The sequence below is a fragment of the Mercenaria mercenaria genome, chromosome 3 (assembly GCF_021730395.1).
Source record: "Mercenaria mercenaria strain notata chromosome 3, MADL_Memer_1, whole genome shotgun sequence".
Classification (NCBI taxonomy): domain Eukaryota; kingdom Metazoa; phylum Mollusca; class Bivalvia; order Venerida; family Veneridae; genus Mercenaria; species Mercenaria mercenaria.
In genome coordinates, this window is record NC_069363.1 from 78882879 (window position 1) to 78898995 (window position 16117).

General features: G+C 33.0%; 1 protein-coding gene across 3 annotated transcripts in view; it reads right to left on the reverse strand.

Moving 5' to 3' along the window:
- LOC123524233 (ATP-binding cassette sub-family C member 4-like) overlaps positions 1-16117 on the reverse strand; it is a 108630-nt gene that overhangs the window by 50705 nt on the left and 41808 nt on the right. For all 3 annotated transcript variants that reach the window (XM_053539009.1, XM_045302285.2, XM_053539008.1), the window contains exons 2-3: positions 6234-6348; positions 2929-3039 (exon numbers count right to left, since the gene is read on the reverse strand). In XM_053539009.1, coding sequence (XP_053394984.1) covers positions 2929-3039; positions 6234-6307 — 185 coding nt within the window. In that variant the 5' untranslated portion in view covers positions 6308-6348. The remainder of the gene's footprint in view (positions 1-2928; positions 3040-6233; positions 6349-16117) is intronic.

Here is a 16117-nt window from a genome sequence, read left to right on the forward strand (position 1 = left end):
AGAAATAATCTTCTTGTCTGAAGCTGCAAGACCCAGAGCTTAGATAATTAGTATGAAGTATCCTACAGTGTACCGCTATCAAGTTTATTCACATTATCCCCTGAGGTGAAAACTGGCAACTTCTCATAGTTCTCTTGCTTTCTATAGACTTAAATAGGAAAACGTTTTAGAATCGCTTTGTCTAAAAACGTAATGTCATGCGCTTAGATATTTGGCATTAGCATTGTGTTTGCTTATATCATGCCCCGTGGGTCAAAACTGACAAAGTCCTGGGTTCATGTAAAAGGTTATACAAACATTGCCATAGACCAAATTTACCAAAATGTCTGTATAAAAAGAAATTTAATCAATCAAAATTTCATAATTATTATAATCCCGAAATGATTGGAAAATAAATCTGATGATTTATTTGAATTTAGAGAGTCTTCACACAAGTAAATGTGGAAGTCATTGAAGTAAATGTCACGCAATATGTCTATATCGTAAAATTTAATGCCATGAGGTAAAGGGGGCGGATGGTACAGAATGTCTCAAAAGGGCCCGTGCCCAGTTTGAGGTTACCCCATGGATTAAAGGAGAAGGTTCACTTTTGCCTCAAAATGGCCTTAAAACTGAAATTTTCTAAATGGACTAAAGAACACGTTTTCTTTCATCAAGTTAAAGAAGCTGGACCTATAGTCAAAATATTTTTGTGGTCCTTGGGTGTGCTCACTACTAAAAATATTCCTATGTGACCTAAATATGGCTAAAAATGCCCATTTTCTTGAAAATATGCTATTTCAGCTATATTCAGTGATATGTGTTGAACAAAATGCTAAATCTGTTTATAAAAAACTTTATTCCATACAGTAGATAAACATTTTGGTAGCAAAAAATATATAGTTTTTCTAATTTTAGCCAATTTGAAAATTTTTAAAACTGCATAGGCCATATATGGCTTAAGTGAACTTTGTCCTTTATCTAAGTCTTTTACGTGTGTTTTAGGACTTATATTCCAATATTTATGCATGCCGCTCACACAACGTAGGTTCTTATAAGTTTTGTATAGCGTACAAAAGTAACAGGTAAACTGGTTTCTGTATTGTCTCGTAAAAGATACGTATAATAGAATTAATTTTATCCAAGTAATGTTTTTTTGGAGAAGTAAATAACCAGTCGACCCGGCTAGTGCACAGTCTAAATGAATATATATAAAACCGAGAGTTACATCTCCAGGCTCTTGAAGATAATATAACGGTACCCACATAAACTATATAAAATAAACATATAATTATTAGACATGGTGAGATATTCCTTTCAAGATCATACGGTAAATATGCAAACTATTTTTTTATAATCCACCAATACCACAAAGGTGGCCATAGTTAATTTATAAGTGCGGCTGGTTTAAATTACTGCATTATGTTTCACGGTAATTGGCAACTTTATTAGCAACTTTAACTTTTTTATTTGACTTAGAATAATATATATATTCATGATATTCACTTATTTCCTTGTTTATTCGATTGATAATTATATATGTTTATTTACATTTTATTGATTATCGGTTATTTATTTGTCATATTTCCTAGTTAGTTCCCACAAGAATGCTTATATTATTTAAACACTTATTTACTCATTCATTTTGATTGATTTGTAATCTTTTATTCATGTATTAATTCCTTCATTCTTACATCGAATCAGTCAATCAATCAGTTAACTTAATGTATCAATCAAGCTTTGATTTTATTATTCATTCAGTCATTCTTCTCAAGTGTCTATTTCCTTAATAAAATTTAGTTAATAGAATTATTCGTTTAAAGAATGACTTATTTTTAGTCGATCAATTAGTCAATTAGTCAGTTTATCAATCAATCTATTCATCAAACACTCGTACAGAAAATGTATTGATTTGTACTCAAAACATTTAGGTCAATCTTATAACGTTTCACTTCCTATCATTTGTACTTTTCAGTCAGTCGGTTGGTCGGTCGGTCGGTCGGTCTATATTCATTTAATTAATTTTCGAAATATTCATATAATGAGTCAATTATTCATTCAAACAATCATCCATCAATTCAAATAGTCTGTCTTATAATACTTTATAAATATTTATATGAATAAAATTTATATTACAACTACTTTGTTATTCAATAACTTCCCTTATATGGGTCAAAATTTGAAGAAATCATAGCCATCACGCCTCACATGTCCGACACACGGTTGCAGTTTTGTACATGTATCGTTTGGAACAAAAATTAATTTCAAGTTAACGTATGATATAAAATTTACTGGAAGTTACGTTGTATGAAATGTACCTGCATTTGAAATATACTTAAAACAAGTTTACTTCAATTTTACATGCAGTAAATTGGAATTATATTTTACACATGAAATCTAAGAAAATTTTATTTAGAAGTAAATTCCAATTTTTATGCAGTGAATGCTTATTGTTTTGACTTAATAGGTATATTGAGTACTTCAATAAAAGTTATGAATATTTTACCATTTAACCCATTCAGCAAAGTTACCATAACCATAAGTTGCGAAAATACTTTACTGCCTTTTACCGCATAATCCAGTTTGTTAAAAACAGTAGAAATTTAAAAAGACAAATTACAACCTGATACTTATTGGAATGTTATTTAATCGTTTTTGTTATTACAATTTTCATGTGATATTCGCCGACGGTAAATTTCGAAAGGGCTATGATCATTTAGACACATCTAATGTTTCTTGTTCTGTGTGACATACCCATTATACAGTTGATTTAGTTTTTCCTTTTATTGTGAAAGAAACCATGACTCCTTAGATGAGCATTGACACCCCAATATGACAAGTGTATAAAAAGTATAGGGAGGTATTTCTACCTGTTCTCCATTTATTGACTTCTTTACAGGCGGTAGTATAGGAAGACTAACATCAGATAATATTATGTGTAATCTCTACCTTTCCAGTTCATCTCCAAGGTATTTCGAATCTTCATCGCGAGTGACGTTGTACATATCATCTTCCTCCAATCGTCTTGTATAGCCTTTCTTAAAGATGGGGTTCATCCACCTGTAAAACGTTTGTAACATAGCGAGTGATATATATTCTAATGAGAACATAATTATTAAGGAGATACTATTGAATTGAAAATGAGCCATATTTTCAATAATTGTTTCAATGTACTTTTCTTTCAAAGTTATTTTGCTATCATGTTTGCATTGTGTCGTTGGTCAATCAAATGTTAAACAGATTTCGATTGGTGGGTCAACTTGTCTGAGTACATAAATCTTCTCACTGATCTCTGAAATATTAATTAAAGTTTCAGGATTTCAGTCGTATGATACAAAGAAAATGAATAATCAAGTTTCTAAGTTTTTTGTGTAGGTGGCAGAAAATCTTCAGTATATCATGCACTTATACGCAGTTTTTGTTGTAATATTGATGACGATCTTTTTCACAATCATTTACGTGTTATTGCTTTGATCGAGTTGAAAAATGTATTTTGCCAAGAACTACTTTGCATCGTTTGACATATTCAGTAACGCACAAAGGTGAATTAAAATATGAACTGTAGCTATATGTAAATTAATGTTTAGATATAAAACTATTAAGTTCGGTTGGCTATGCAACACCTTTAACCATAGTTTTGGTAAATATACGTCACAAAGACAAACCACTGTTTCCATTTGTAATTTTAAAAAATGAAATTACACATAAATGCCATATCTTCACAAAGTAACTCTCGAAAAGATATACAACAAAATATCGCTATAGAAACTAAATATATAATGCCTAATCAATTCACTTCTACAAGATGAGAACGACACATGTGACGTCGTAAGCTGTTATATCGTCACCGAGACTATCGTGCAGTCTATTTGTCGAGTGACTACTATTTTGGTAAATGTACGTCACAAAAACAAACCAATGTTTCCATTTGTAATTTTAATAAAAGACATTATACAGAAATGCCATAATAGAGAGTAAAACAAAAATATGTAAAATGCTGAGGAGTTACTTGATAAGTAATATGAGCATGTAAAGTAAAGATACCATACATGAGTCATAGTACTAGACAACAAATGAAGTACATGTAATAAAATTACAAAATGTCGAAATTCCTCATACAGCCAGTCTGGTGTTATGTATAGCATACTATTATATACTGCAGCATAGAAAATGTTCCTTCGAACGCACGTAATTCAAAAAGTTAGAAGTAAAGTACTGTGAGGTATGGGCATGGACATAATGTGCATAAACACCTCTGAGTTTTTTCAGTTTGCGCACTATCTGCAGATGCACCTCTTGTTCTCTCGCGGACGTAGCCCCCGTCGGACGGAAAAATTTCGCTGTGTAACCTTGACATTTTAATTCCGCGTGTTTAATAGACTCCTGAAGAACTTTTGCAACTGATGACGCACGGATGGGGGCAAGACAAGAGTACAGCTCCGTTTTCGGGCCGTTTATCATTGGTTCTATCCAAATAACATTCAAGAGCGTAAACAGGGTCTAACTGTCTATTATCTGCCCGTGGTAGAACAACCTCGAGACCTGTACGACTTATATAATTTTTTATACCAAAGAACGTAAACTAAGCTTTCTACCTGGTTTCTACTGAAACAAATCTGGTCAACACGATCAGGTACAGCGACCTGCGCGATGTCAGTCGTAATTGCCGCTAGCTAAGCTCTGCATTGTCTGGCCAACTTTCAAATAATTCATAGAAATTCTGAATTGGCAAGACTTTTGAACACACCATAGGTGCAACAGAACCGAATTTAACAAGTCCGACCACTAACAACAGTATCTCAGGGCAATTTACAATGCCACTTATACCTGTAAGGTCGTAGAGGTGACCCAAAGCAGCTAATGTAGTCCGTAATAAAGAGTTGGACCTGTTTGAACTATCAGAAGTTTCACGCAGAAACTCGGCCAAAACGGCAGCGCTATTCGGGGGAAATTAAAAGCCTAACGACTTACAAAAATCTGCACAACGACCTATCACCTAGTTATAGGAACCGACCGTGCTCTCAGCTAAGCAATACTGCATCCTTCGCGCTGCATCATCTGACCAACCATTACTCTTTAAATGTTCATAAACTCTCCAGGCATAAATCAGCCATTTCCGGTTACGGCACGGTTTCAGGGTTGGACCCATTGCTGGAAATACGCTTGGACTGTTCGGAATGCGCAAAGGCGTTGTGACTGTCAAACTCCGGAGTTGACGAAACCAAGCCTGAGCCTTCCACATTGGCGCTATTATCGTTGCGTAAGTGTTCTTTGCTTTTATCACATCTAAAACTTGTGGAATTTTCACGGGAATTCTCAAAATTGTTTTCGGATTGCTAATTCTTCTAGGCCAACGCATCGACGCCCTCTGATAACGGATCCCAGTACCGACTCTTGTATCGGAGTAACTGAGCGAACCGATCTATCGTGTGTGGTCCGAATAATCTGTTGATGTACCCAAAAAGTGCTGGATGCAACATCCAGTTGTGTTTGTGTGCTACTATATTGATTTTGCCTGCAGTATGAGCGCAACGAAGAGAGATTCCATGATCTATCGCTTCGGCCCATAATCTTATGTTATTCTTTTGTTTGTTTACATTTTGAAACGCAACAATACTGTGCGATACAAATGTACCTATATATATAGTGAAAAGTTGAAGATTAAATTTTATTCACAAACAATAACCGCCAGTACTATAATAATGAAAAGGTCAAAAAAGTGAGTGATCTTACCTTTATGTGTATAAACAATACTGCTAAAATATGAAATTGATTTTATTATTAACGTGCGAGCACCTTTATTGAAATACAACATAACAGAATGTGTTTTATCTATAGATCTCTATACAGTGTTTTACAGTCCGCACGATTAGCTCAATAGAGAGAGCGCAGATCTACGGATCGAAGGGTAGTAAGTTCGATTTCGGGGCTAAACGTATGTTCTCCGTGACGATTTGATAAAAAAAGCAGTGTATCTGAAATCAGCCATCCTCCACTTCAAATTCATGTTGGGATGTTGGAAGTAACTTGCTGAGAGCAAATTTGTACTGGTGTACAGAATCCAGCAACACAGGTTAGGTTAACTGCCCGCCGTTACATAACTGCAATTCTTTAAACTCCCAAAAACAACCAAACTAGATAGAATTTAAAGTCGCTCAAAATAATATGACACCGGTTTATTTGCTTTCCTCATTCCATTCAGTATATTAATAAATATATTGTGTTGATGGAATCTGGTCATATGTTATACTCACCAGTAAGTCAATTTTGAAAAGACGTTCGCCCGCAACCTGGGAGTCGGGTTGTTACACCTCGGTGACCCGTCCATTGCCGTATATATATATAAATCTGTAGCTGTCGCTGTACAATCTGATGTATAAACGAATGATTTTGTTACATGTCTTTCAGTGGATTATTGAAATAAAAGAGTGCAACACTACTGTTATTTTCACTGTGAAAAATATCAAATATAATTTTCAGTGGTGGAAAATAACCCGGGGTAATGTTAGTTAAAACATAAAGTAATAAAATCTTTAAACGGATCCTTTGGAATGCTAGCATTTACTCAAGCAGAATGATAGCGGACTTGGTTTGATTGAGTCTGTTCACGAGAGGTAAAGGCATGTGCAACACCTCTCATTCGCCCGAAGCACCTCTTAAGCGGAACTCTATTACACATCTATTGAATGGATTCAGTGATCCCAAAGGACCGGCAAATATAACAACACTCGTTATGTATGATAAAAAGTAAAAAAACAAATAGTAGATTGACTTTTTCTGCCCATACTGATTATATAATTATTGTATATTTTAAAATGAAAACAAATTAAACAACAATTAATATCGAAAATAAATAACATGTTAGTTATAATAACGTATTAACAATTTAATAAAATTTTAGGGTTAAAAATATCTCACTGAATAGCTCATATTTATATTCTATACAAAAAACAATATATATACAAGGACTCAAGAACACCTCAAGCAATAATGGTAAATACTACTCCCATACTGTTTCTACTATCTAAATTGATCATGTTCGGTATAATATCTGAGAAAGTTTAGGCATTGTACATCAAAGTTAACCGAACTTTAAATGATAAAATAGTGAGTTAAGTATAACTTTGCAGTGAAGTTAATATAATAAATCGGCAGCTTAGTGTAGTCACAGGCGGTGCAAAATATCATCGAGGGTAACGAAAGCCAAATCATGTCAAATGAAAAATATTTATCTAATTTATTATCTTGTAATTACAAGATAACTTTCTCGTAACTGCTTGAAAAGATCTCGTTATTACGACATCAATCTCGAAATAGTGCAATTTACAAGAAAAACATTTCGTTCTTACAAATAAGATCACTTATTCCTAAAACGATCGTGTAATTACGAAATAATCATCTTGTTACAGTGAGAAAAGATCTTGTTTTTACGAGAAAAAATTTTCTTTATTCACATAATTACGAGACAAGATTTGTTAGTTGCTAGAAAAGATCTCAAAATTACGATGTCATCATCTCGTAATAACGATGATAGATCTAGTTAGGGCATTGAACATTGTAAACTGGTTTCCAGTCAAAAACATCTAGAACCTTCAGTCTTCATTGGTGAATAGATGATTGCTATCAAATTTTGTGCTAATTATTTAAAAGGCCAGGTCACAGGGGTCTGAATTAAGAAAACTGTTTCAGATCAATAACTGATGAAAGCCATATCGTGTCAAATGAAAAAAGAATAATCGAATCTATTATCTCCTACCTGAGAGATAAATTTCTCGTAAATTTCAAACTTCACTGGCACATTGGGCTTCGTCAGTAAATGAATCATATCGCCCTGAATCGTGTCAAATGCAAAATTTTTAATGAATAGATTATCTCGTAAATACAAAATGTTCGTCGTAATAAGGAGATATTTTCTCGTAATTACAAGAAAGTTATCTCGTTATAACAAGAACATCCGTATCCATTGAATATTTTTTCAATTGAAACAATTCGGCTTCCTTAAAAAATGCTATGCTTTTTAACTACTGTTAAAACCGATTAAATGAATATTCATATTATTATGATTAAACAAAATTGTTGCATTTGAATAAGGAAATAGTTACCATATACATGAGACCTTTTTAAAATTCCTTTGACATATTTATTGATACTAGGAAGAACAGTTTTACGAGTTGCGTGTAAATGCAACTCACATATTTTTATCTTTCTTTTTCTGGCTAAATAAGGTAAAATTTCATTACATAATTTTGAATTTAATACATGTGTACAGTCAAAAGTGTCTGTAAAGATCAACCTTGGGATAATTGAAAAATGGTCTTTGTTGGCAAATACGGGAAAATCCTATCTTACAAGCAAAACAATAACAATTTCAACATCAAGAAGAATGGGACAAATGCTCTGACAACATTTTCTTCAGATTTTTTTGTATTTCTAGAAAGTAGATTACAGATAATGCCTGTTACAAGGGATTTTGGTATATTTTTCTTACAAATGCAACTTTCTTTCTATGAAAATCACTTTTAACGCTGACTGTTCTATACGCTCTATCACAGAAAGAGCGTGTTGTTTCCAGAGTATATTTCAGAATAGACAGTGTTGATTCTATAGTCTTTGGACTCAGTATTGCTATATTTTCTGGTCCTTTGGGATCATTGAGAACATTCAATGTAACTGCAAAAGAATTCCGCTTAAGACGGTTCTAGAAGTGTTGTATATATCAATAGAGAGTTTGAGATTTCAACCTTCGCCTTCCCCTTCAACGTCTCTTGCGAAGTTAACGTATGAAGTTGAAGTTCGATTAAAATTCCTTGAGATTTCAAACATTAGAGTGAACCTTACTTCTTTTAATCCGCCCATTCAATTTATCCGTAATTATGATCGTTTTTTTCGTGCATTTTGATACCAATCGTCCGAAAGGGCAGGAATTTTACAAGAGGTTTTAAAAATGAAAAAATGAAAATTAAATAAAAAACATTTCATTTAATATAATCATCGCATGGATATTAGAGCGATTACCAAATGAAAAAAAAACAAACAAAAAAAAAACAAACAAACAAAAAAAACGATAAACGATAAAACAATGTGAACAATGTAAAAACTCGTTAGTGTTGCTCCAAACATTTAGGTTTTATATAGAATTATGTCAATATAGTCAGTATACAATGCACGATTGTAAATCATACATGAGAGGAAATAAAAATGATTATTACATACCTAAAATTATTTTCCACTGGATTTCAGTGGACCGCGATCGTGCAATATTTTTCCATATCATGACGTTGAACGCTTTCATTTCGGACTAGTCCCAATCCGTGATTCTAGTTACCTCCCCTGACGGTCCGTCCATTGTGGATCTCGTTTCTTTAGATTTTTGTTGCTATTGTGTGTTTGTTTAATATGTAATTTATGCAACATTTTGTTTACTTTTACATTTTGATTAATCTGACCTATTAGATACTGGCACGTAGTAATTTATCAGACTGAAATGAAATGAAAGTTATAATTACGTCATGAGTTGGACTAATACAGGACGTGGAATGTTTTCTTAACGTTGTAATGGAAATAATCGCGTGACGTCCATGGCGTCCACGCGCACGTTGCGATAACAAGTTAACGTCATTTTCGCGGGAAATATTAATGCGCGTCAGTTTGATTTGTTTATTGCGTTTTCGGAGATTTTTTTTCCGAATTTTTTCCTGTCTTTCGTGACAGAACGATAATTTAGAAATAAATTAATCATTTAATAGTGGATATGTAATAAAAAGGTTATCAATTTTTTATGTGGATATATACACTCATTCTTTCGCGGACAATATAGCGCTCCTAAAGTCGCGCAATATTAACGCTGCAGAACTCGTGCATATATCCACATACAAAGTTAATAACCTATAATGATCATATCAACGTGATAATGACACTCTGTATGGCTCTGTATAATGCCAAACTCTCAGGCAGCACAATATGATTTTAATATACTATCCAGGAATTTTGGTTAGAGGGACACCAAAATTAAAGGGCGGGTCCCCCATTTCAGGGCAGGGGGAGTAGGGTCACACCGAGTTTCAAGACCGACTTTCTTTGTAAAATGTAAGAATCAAAGGGGGAATTAACCCACAATGTCCCTCTGCCAGGCTCTGGTTCCGTGCATTTAAAGAATGGAGTTATCCCATACGGCTAACAGGAAACATCTCTCATCATGATATCATAGATCTGAAATTGTCTGATACTTCAGAAGAATTTTCCGCCTTACTAGTACCATATTATATTTATAATTAAAACGCAATTGTCGTATTAAGCGTCCGAGAGAAACAGATTGATTTTATTTGGATGTGAAAATAAAATGTTCCGTCAAATGATATTCGCGCGTAATTATTTATTTTTCAAGTAAAATGACTGTCATGCCATGTGCCTCCATCCAGATTTCAGTCTTTGATGCCGAGTATGTGGACAGAGTAGATGTAAAAAGAATGAAGTTTCGACTTTCGTGATATCACATCTTCGGACGTTCAAAACTTCACTTCATACGACAAAAAGGCCAATCTGGTTTAATCGATACCGCCTGGGGACACAAATATGCTGTAGAAGTTAAAGTTTGAACAAAATCTCAAAGTTTCTCAAAATCAGTTGATAACTTCATACTTCCAGGTTCAATTCAATGTATTTAGTTAAAATCATTAGCCATACAAAACTTTATTATTCTTATACCTATTGATAGTGTTCCGCATCAAATTTAGTCTAACTATATATATGGATAATCAAATAACTTAATAAGCAGAAATCCTGAAACTAAGCTTTTTATTTCGCATAGTAATAAAGAGAAGTCTTAGGCTTACGTGATATTACATGGAAAACTTTAGTAGCAACGTGTGATATAAATAAAATACACGCATATCGGTGACGTTTTACCCAAAATATATATGAGAGACGTTGAAGGGGAAGGCGAAGTTTGAAATCTCAAACTCTCTATTACTTCTGATGAACAGACTCAATCAAAGCGAGTCCGCTATTATATAGACTGGTTGCATGCTATGCTTCCAAAGGATATTTGCAATGATTTTATTTGTATTTATCAAAATATAACGTGTTGGAATGAGTTAGACACTAGTGCAGTAACATGAAGTATTCTGTTTATGTGTCTGTGACAAAGAATAATAGTATACGAAATATGAGAATTTATATTTTATTACACTTTTCCTTAAAATGCCAGATAATTCAATTAGAAATTGCTCAAACAGTAGTGTGGCGGTTTTTTTTCTATTTTTATATAAAAGATACCTACTATTTCATACATATCTGGAAAAAAGGGTGAAAATCTCTTCATTTACAGAGAAAACTATATGTCTTTTCCTCCTGCTGTCATTTTAGTAATACTATCTGTGTTTTCATTTATTTTGTCTGAATATGAAGAGAGATCATTTGTTATATTTTTGTACCAACATAATATGTTAATGATATATCTCTCTATATCTGTGGTAAAATACTGGATAAAAATATCGGCTTTTATCCCTTTGGAAGTTACTCTCTTAAATGTTATATTTATGTGCGATTTGACATTGGAGCTTCTGAACTCCGACCTATAGTTAATCTGACGATAAACATTTCGGAGGCCTTAATCATTTGATAATTCTCATACGTTTCGGTTTGTGTCAGCTGAACAAAGAAAGAAGTCTACCGGATGTGTTTTTGTTATAAACAACGAATGAAACTCGCACTTGTGCAAGAACATGGCGTTTATAATTTAAATTTCCACACGACGCCCGGTTGTTGCTACCCGGATGAATGAAGCTATCAATATACTTTTATCTTAATATCTAAATGAATTTGCTAGAATAAATGTAAGTAAGACTTTCTTGGGCCATACCAAATTGATTAATAGTTCTTCGGAAAATTTTCAAAAAAAAAATGGGAGCGAGAGAGCGAAATTATTATCATTTTTTTTTTTCTCAATTTTGATTTTTTCAGCGGCGGGTAGATTTTACATGGAGCGAGCGGGTATTTTTTCCAGCTTGGACACTAAAAGGGGGCATAACCATTAATGATTATATATGAAGTTAACATTTCTTTAAGAATAACACAGAAATAAAACATTTACAGTGTGACTAACACAGTAGATAGCTTTTCTATATGTTTTAAAGACTACATGAATGGTTTTGCAAATAAATTCTTGCCAAAACTCACTGAATCAGTTTGTTTTTATTTTGTATTTATAATTACTAAGGGATGAGTGTCTTATTTTTTAATTTTGATTGTTCTACATTAATCTGAATGTGTGCCCATTTAACGGCAGAGGATGAGGAATATTTAAGACAAAACGGGCATCCAAGAGGAATAACATATCTTCTGAAACCCAGTTATATGGCTTCGACACATGAGCAACTTTGTGTCCCTAGTGAAACTCCAAACGGTAGACTTTGATTGACCAAGAGTTGGGAAGGTCTTTTTTTTCAGTTTCTTTCTTTCAATCAATTCACAACCAATTAATATACAAACAGGGAAAATTGGGGTTACAATACGACAGAAATTATCTTTATATCTACACTACTTATTTGAAAAGCTAAACATTTTTTTAAAATTGAATATATACATTTTTGATAGACTAAAGAAGTTACGTTCAAAAAGATTTGGGCCCGAGACAATTAAATTTAATGTGATGGATCAGTCAGGATCTGTGAAAAAAAACAACATTTTTTTTTAAGAAAGCACTTTGCTTTGGCTCTAGATCTAACATATTGAACTAAACAACTGATAACAAATAGTTTGAAAAATTTTATCTAAACAATATTTCTATGTTTAATCCAAATATTTTTAATTGAATCCCGGTGCACGTCTTAGAAGTCGGGCTCTGTTCTTTTGACTGAATTCTGTATTGAACAATCGTAGAACGTGCCTACTTCATCAGTGATCACCTACCGGCACATCGAAGGCCAAGTGTGGCATTAGCACAGACACTCCAGATTTAAAACAAATGACGAACAACATCATAATTCCTGACTTTTTGATTTTGAGTCATCAGCTACATGTATTACGAACGCATGAATTCCGATCAATATCACTCTGACGCATTAAAACAGCGATAAAACCTGTTTTACCGTTATCATTCCGGACCGATTTTTACGTACGTGCGGGCGGGTGATTTTTTTTTCTTTTTCTCGGGAATGAAATCATTGATGCGGTAGTTCCGACGAACGACAAATCAATTTGGTATGGCCTTGTGATTTTTTATCTGTCTTTCCATGATACGTCACTCAGATGCTAAGATATTTAAAGGTCCAATACTAAGGAAAGTGAACATTTTAATTTCTTTTAAAAAGCACAGAAACTATTTCATTTTATTGGAAAATGAAAGTTGGTATGTAGAAATTCGAAATTAATCGCAGTATATGTACAATTATTTTTCTATGAAGTATGAAGAAAGTTAAAAAGACCTGGGGGGTCATTCTGTCGATTCATTGAAATTTCAACATAATACACATACATTTCTTTGAGTTCCAAAGACCTTCTGTAAATTTTGACCTGCCAATCTTCATTATTTAGTGTCTTGCAGAAGTTTATGCACTGGCTATGAAAAAAATTGCCAACTCACTTTCCCTTAGTAATGGACCTTTAACAACATGTATATTCTATATTTTGCATATTATTTAACCTTGGGCTATATGGTTACCATGCATATAAATCCACCCGATTCGGGAACAAATGAAAACGAAGATGAACACAAATTGTCAAAGTTTGAAGTTAGTTTGGATTTTGCCAGTTCAGGAATATTGATAGAGTTTCAAATTTCCTACTGTACGTATTTATCTGTACCATAAATATCTAGTGCAAAAGATAAATGGAACCGGCTTGCCATTTTACAGATTTTGCGCGTGTGTCCAGAATCGGGGAGTTCAGAAATCAGGGGAGATAATTTCGAGATTGTTATTTCCTGATTAATCCTATACTCATTACAAATTCAGTTGTTTTATAATCCATAATTATACCTGAAATATTTCTCATTTCAGATATTTCAATTCAGGAAAAAAGTATGCTTGTATATAAAAAAAAAAGATTCTGAAATTACAAAAGACTTTCCAAATATAGAAATACAGCACTGATTGGAAATTTAGATCAATATTCCTCTTTTCGAAAAGGACATTAGAATTTCTATCTTCGATTTTGACAAGTGCCTTTCCCCGTATTTAACATTACAGTTAAAATTTGTTAAAAACACGTTTTTTATTATGTAATCAAAAACTACTGCGTATTGAATTCGAATTAACCTGAGCCAAAACATGTAATCATTGTTCTTGATAGTTTTTTTCATGACATGTTTGTTGTAATTTTATCTATACAAATTTAGACTTTGTAAATTGTAAATCATTAACCTTTAAGATCTGCCATTATATAAACAGTCATTCAATAGTTGTATGAAAGATTTTTTTCCTGTAATAAAATAGTCCGAAAAAAAAAACCAATGCATCGATCACAAAGAAATACAGTATATTACATGATTGTCTTTACATACTGAATTTATTAAACGAGCCTAGCATTTCATCATTTTTATTTAACAACTTTAATAAATTCAAAGTGGAAGAAAAGCACAAATGTAATATTCTTTTTATCATTTGTAAGAGTTTTAGTTTGAAAAATCAAAAATTCTTCTCTTTCTTTCCTCATTATAGACGAAGCCAATTGAACCAACGTCTCCTATACTTAAACGACGTCAACGTTTGAGCATCATTATACTAGCGTTATAATAAAACATGTCATACAAATGTGTGTGTGTGTGTGTGTGTGTGTGCGTGCGTGCGTGCGCGCGCGTGTGTGTGTGTGTGTGTGTGTGTGTGTGTGTGTGTGTGTGCAGAAATACAGCATTGATAGGGTTTATAATTAAACTTTTGACACTGTTTGAACATATATTTTCTCATACTCTATATACATATATATTTTTTTTCCCATCGTCTGCATTTGATATTGATTCAAATTTACAAAGTCCATATAAAATATTCTTTATTTGGCTAGATATGTGAACTAAATGCAGAACTGCAATCTTTTTTCACGTCATCTATAAATAGCCGTTTGTTAAAATATTACATATTCATACTGTGTTCACGTACACATATGTAGTATTCAAACATAATTAATTAATGTGAGTACTGTACACACAATCACATTTATTCTATATGACGTCGAGCACAAGGCTGGCATAACGTGAATCTTGAGTATTTTGCTTTTTGTTACCTTCAAACATTAAAATTGTCATGTAACAACGTAACATCCAATTGCTGTCGTGTTGATAAAAATATTGTGAATTCTAACACGAACCGTTCTATCTACCTGTTAAACAAAGGGGATGGACAAAAACTGTGTGTTATTATGCTACATGCACTGTTTGAACGCAATAGCGGTGCGCTGGAAGAGAAAAACACACAAAACACGCAAATATTTGATAAAATTCTTCAAAGATGTATATGATAATTCTTGATAACATGTATTATTGATGTATATCTGCACCTCTGAGGTAAAGACGCTGGAAAAAAAATCTGCTCTGTAAAACAAAGTCACAGAAACTTTTAACTTTAAGAAATTACAAGTGTTAGTGTACATAACTTCTTAAAATCCCGACAAAATACTTTTACATCTTCTCTAAATTAATAAAACATCTCTTTTTCTTTCTCAAAAACGTCTTTCATTATTCGTTTCTAACATAGCTCGATATTTGTAAATTGATCAATTGAAAAAAGATATGTAAGGATTAAATGTTATATTTTTGTGCGATTACAAAGACATTAACCTCGTTGGGACTTATCGTACTAGTCTCAATTTGTCACATACGAGTTTAAACGCACGTATGATATCGTTCAAATGCCAGGATATTTAACTGCGCTTCTGAACTCCGACCCGTTGTTAATCAAACGATAAAAACGCGAAAGACTTCATTTGATAACGCTTACATGTTTTGGTTTGTGTCAGCTAAAAGTCAAAGAAATCAAGCGTAATGTGTACCTACGATAAACAACGATAGACACTCAAACCGGTGAAAGGACATTATGGCATTATTTATTACATCATAAATATTTCATGACGCCCGGTTCGTTGCTACCTCTCGATTTATCCTAATATTTAAATGAGCATTTAAGAATAAATATTAGCAAAACTTTCT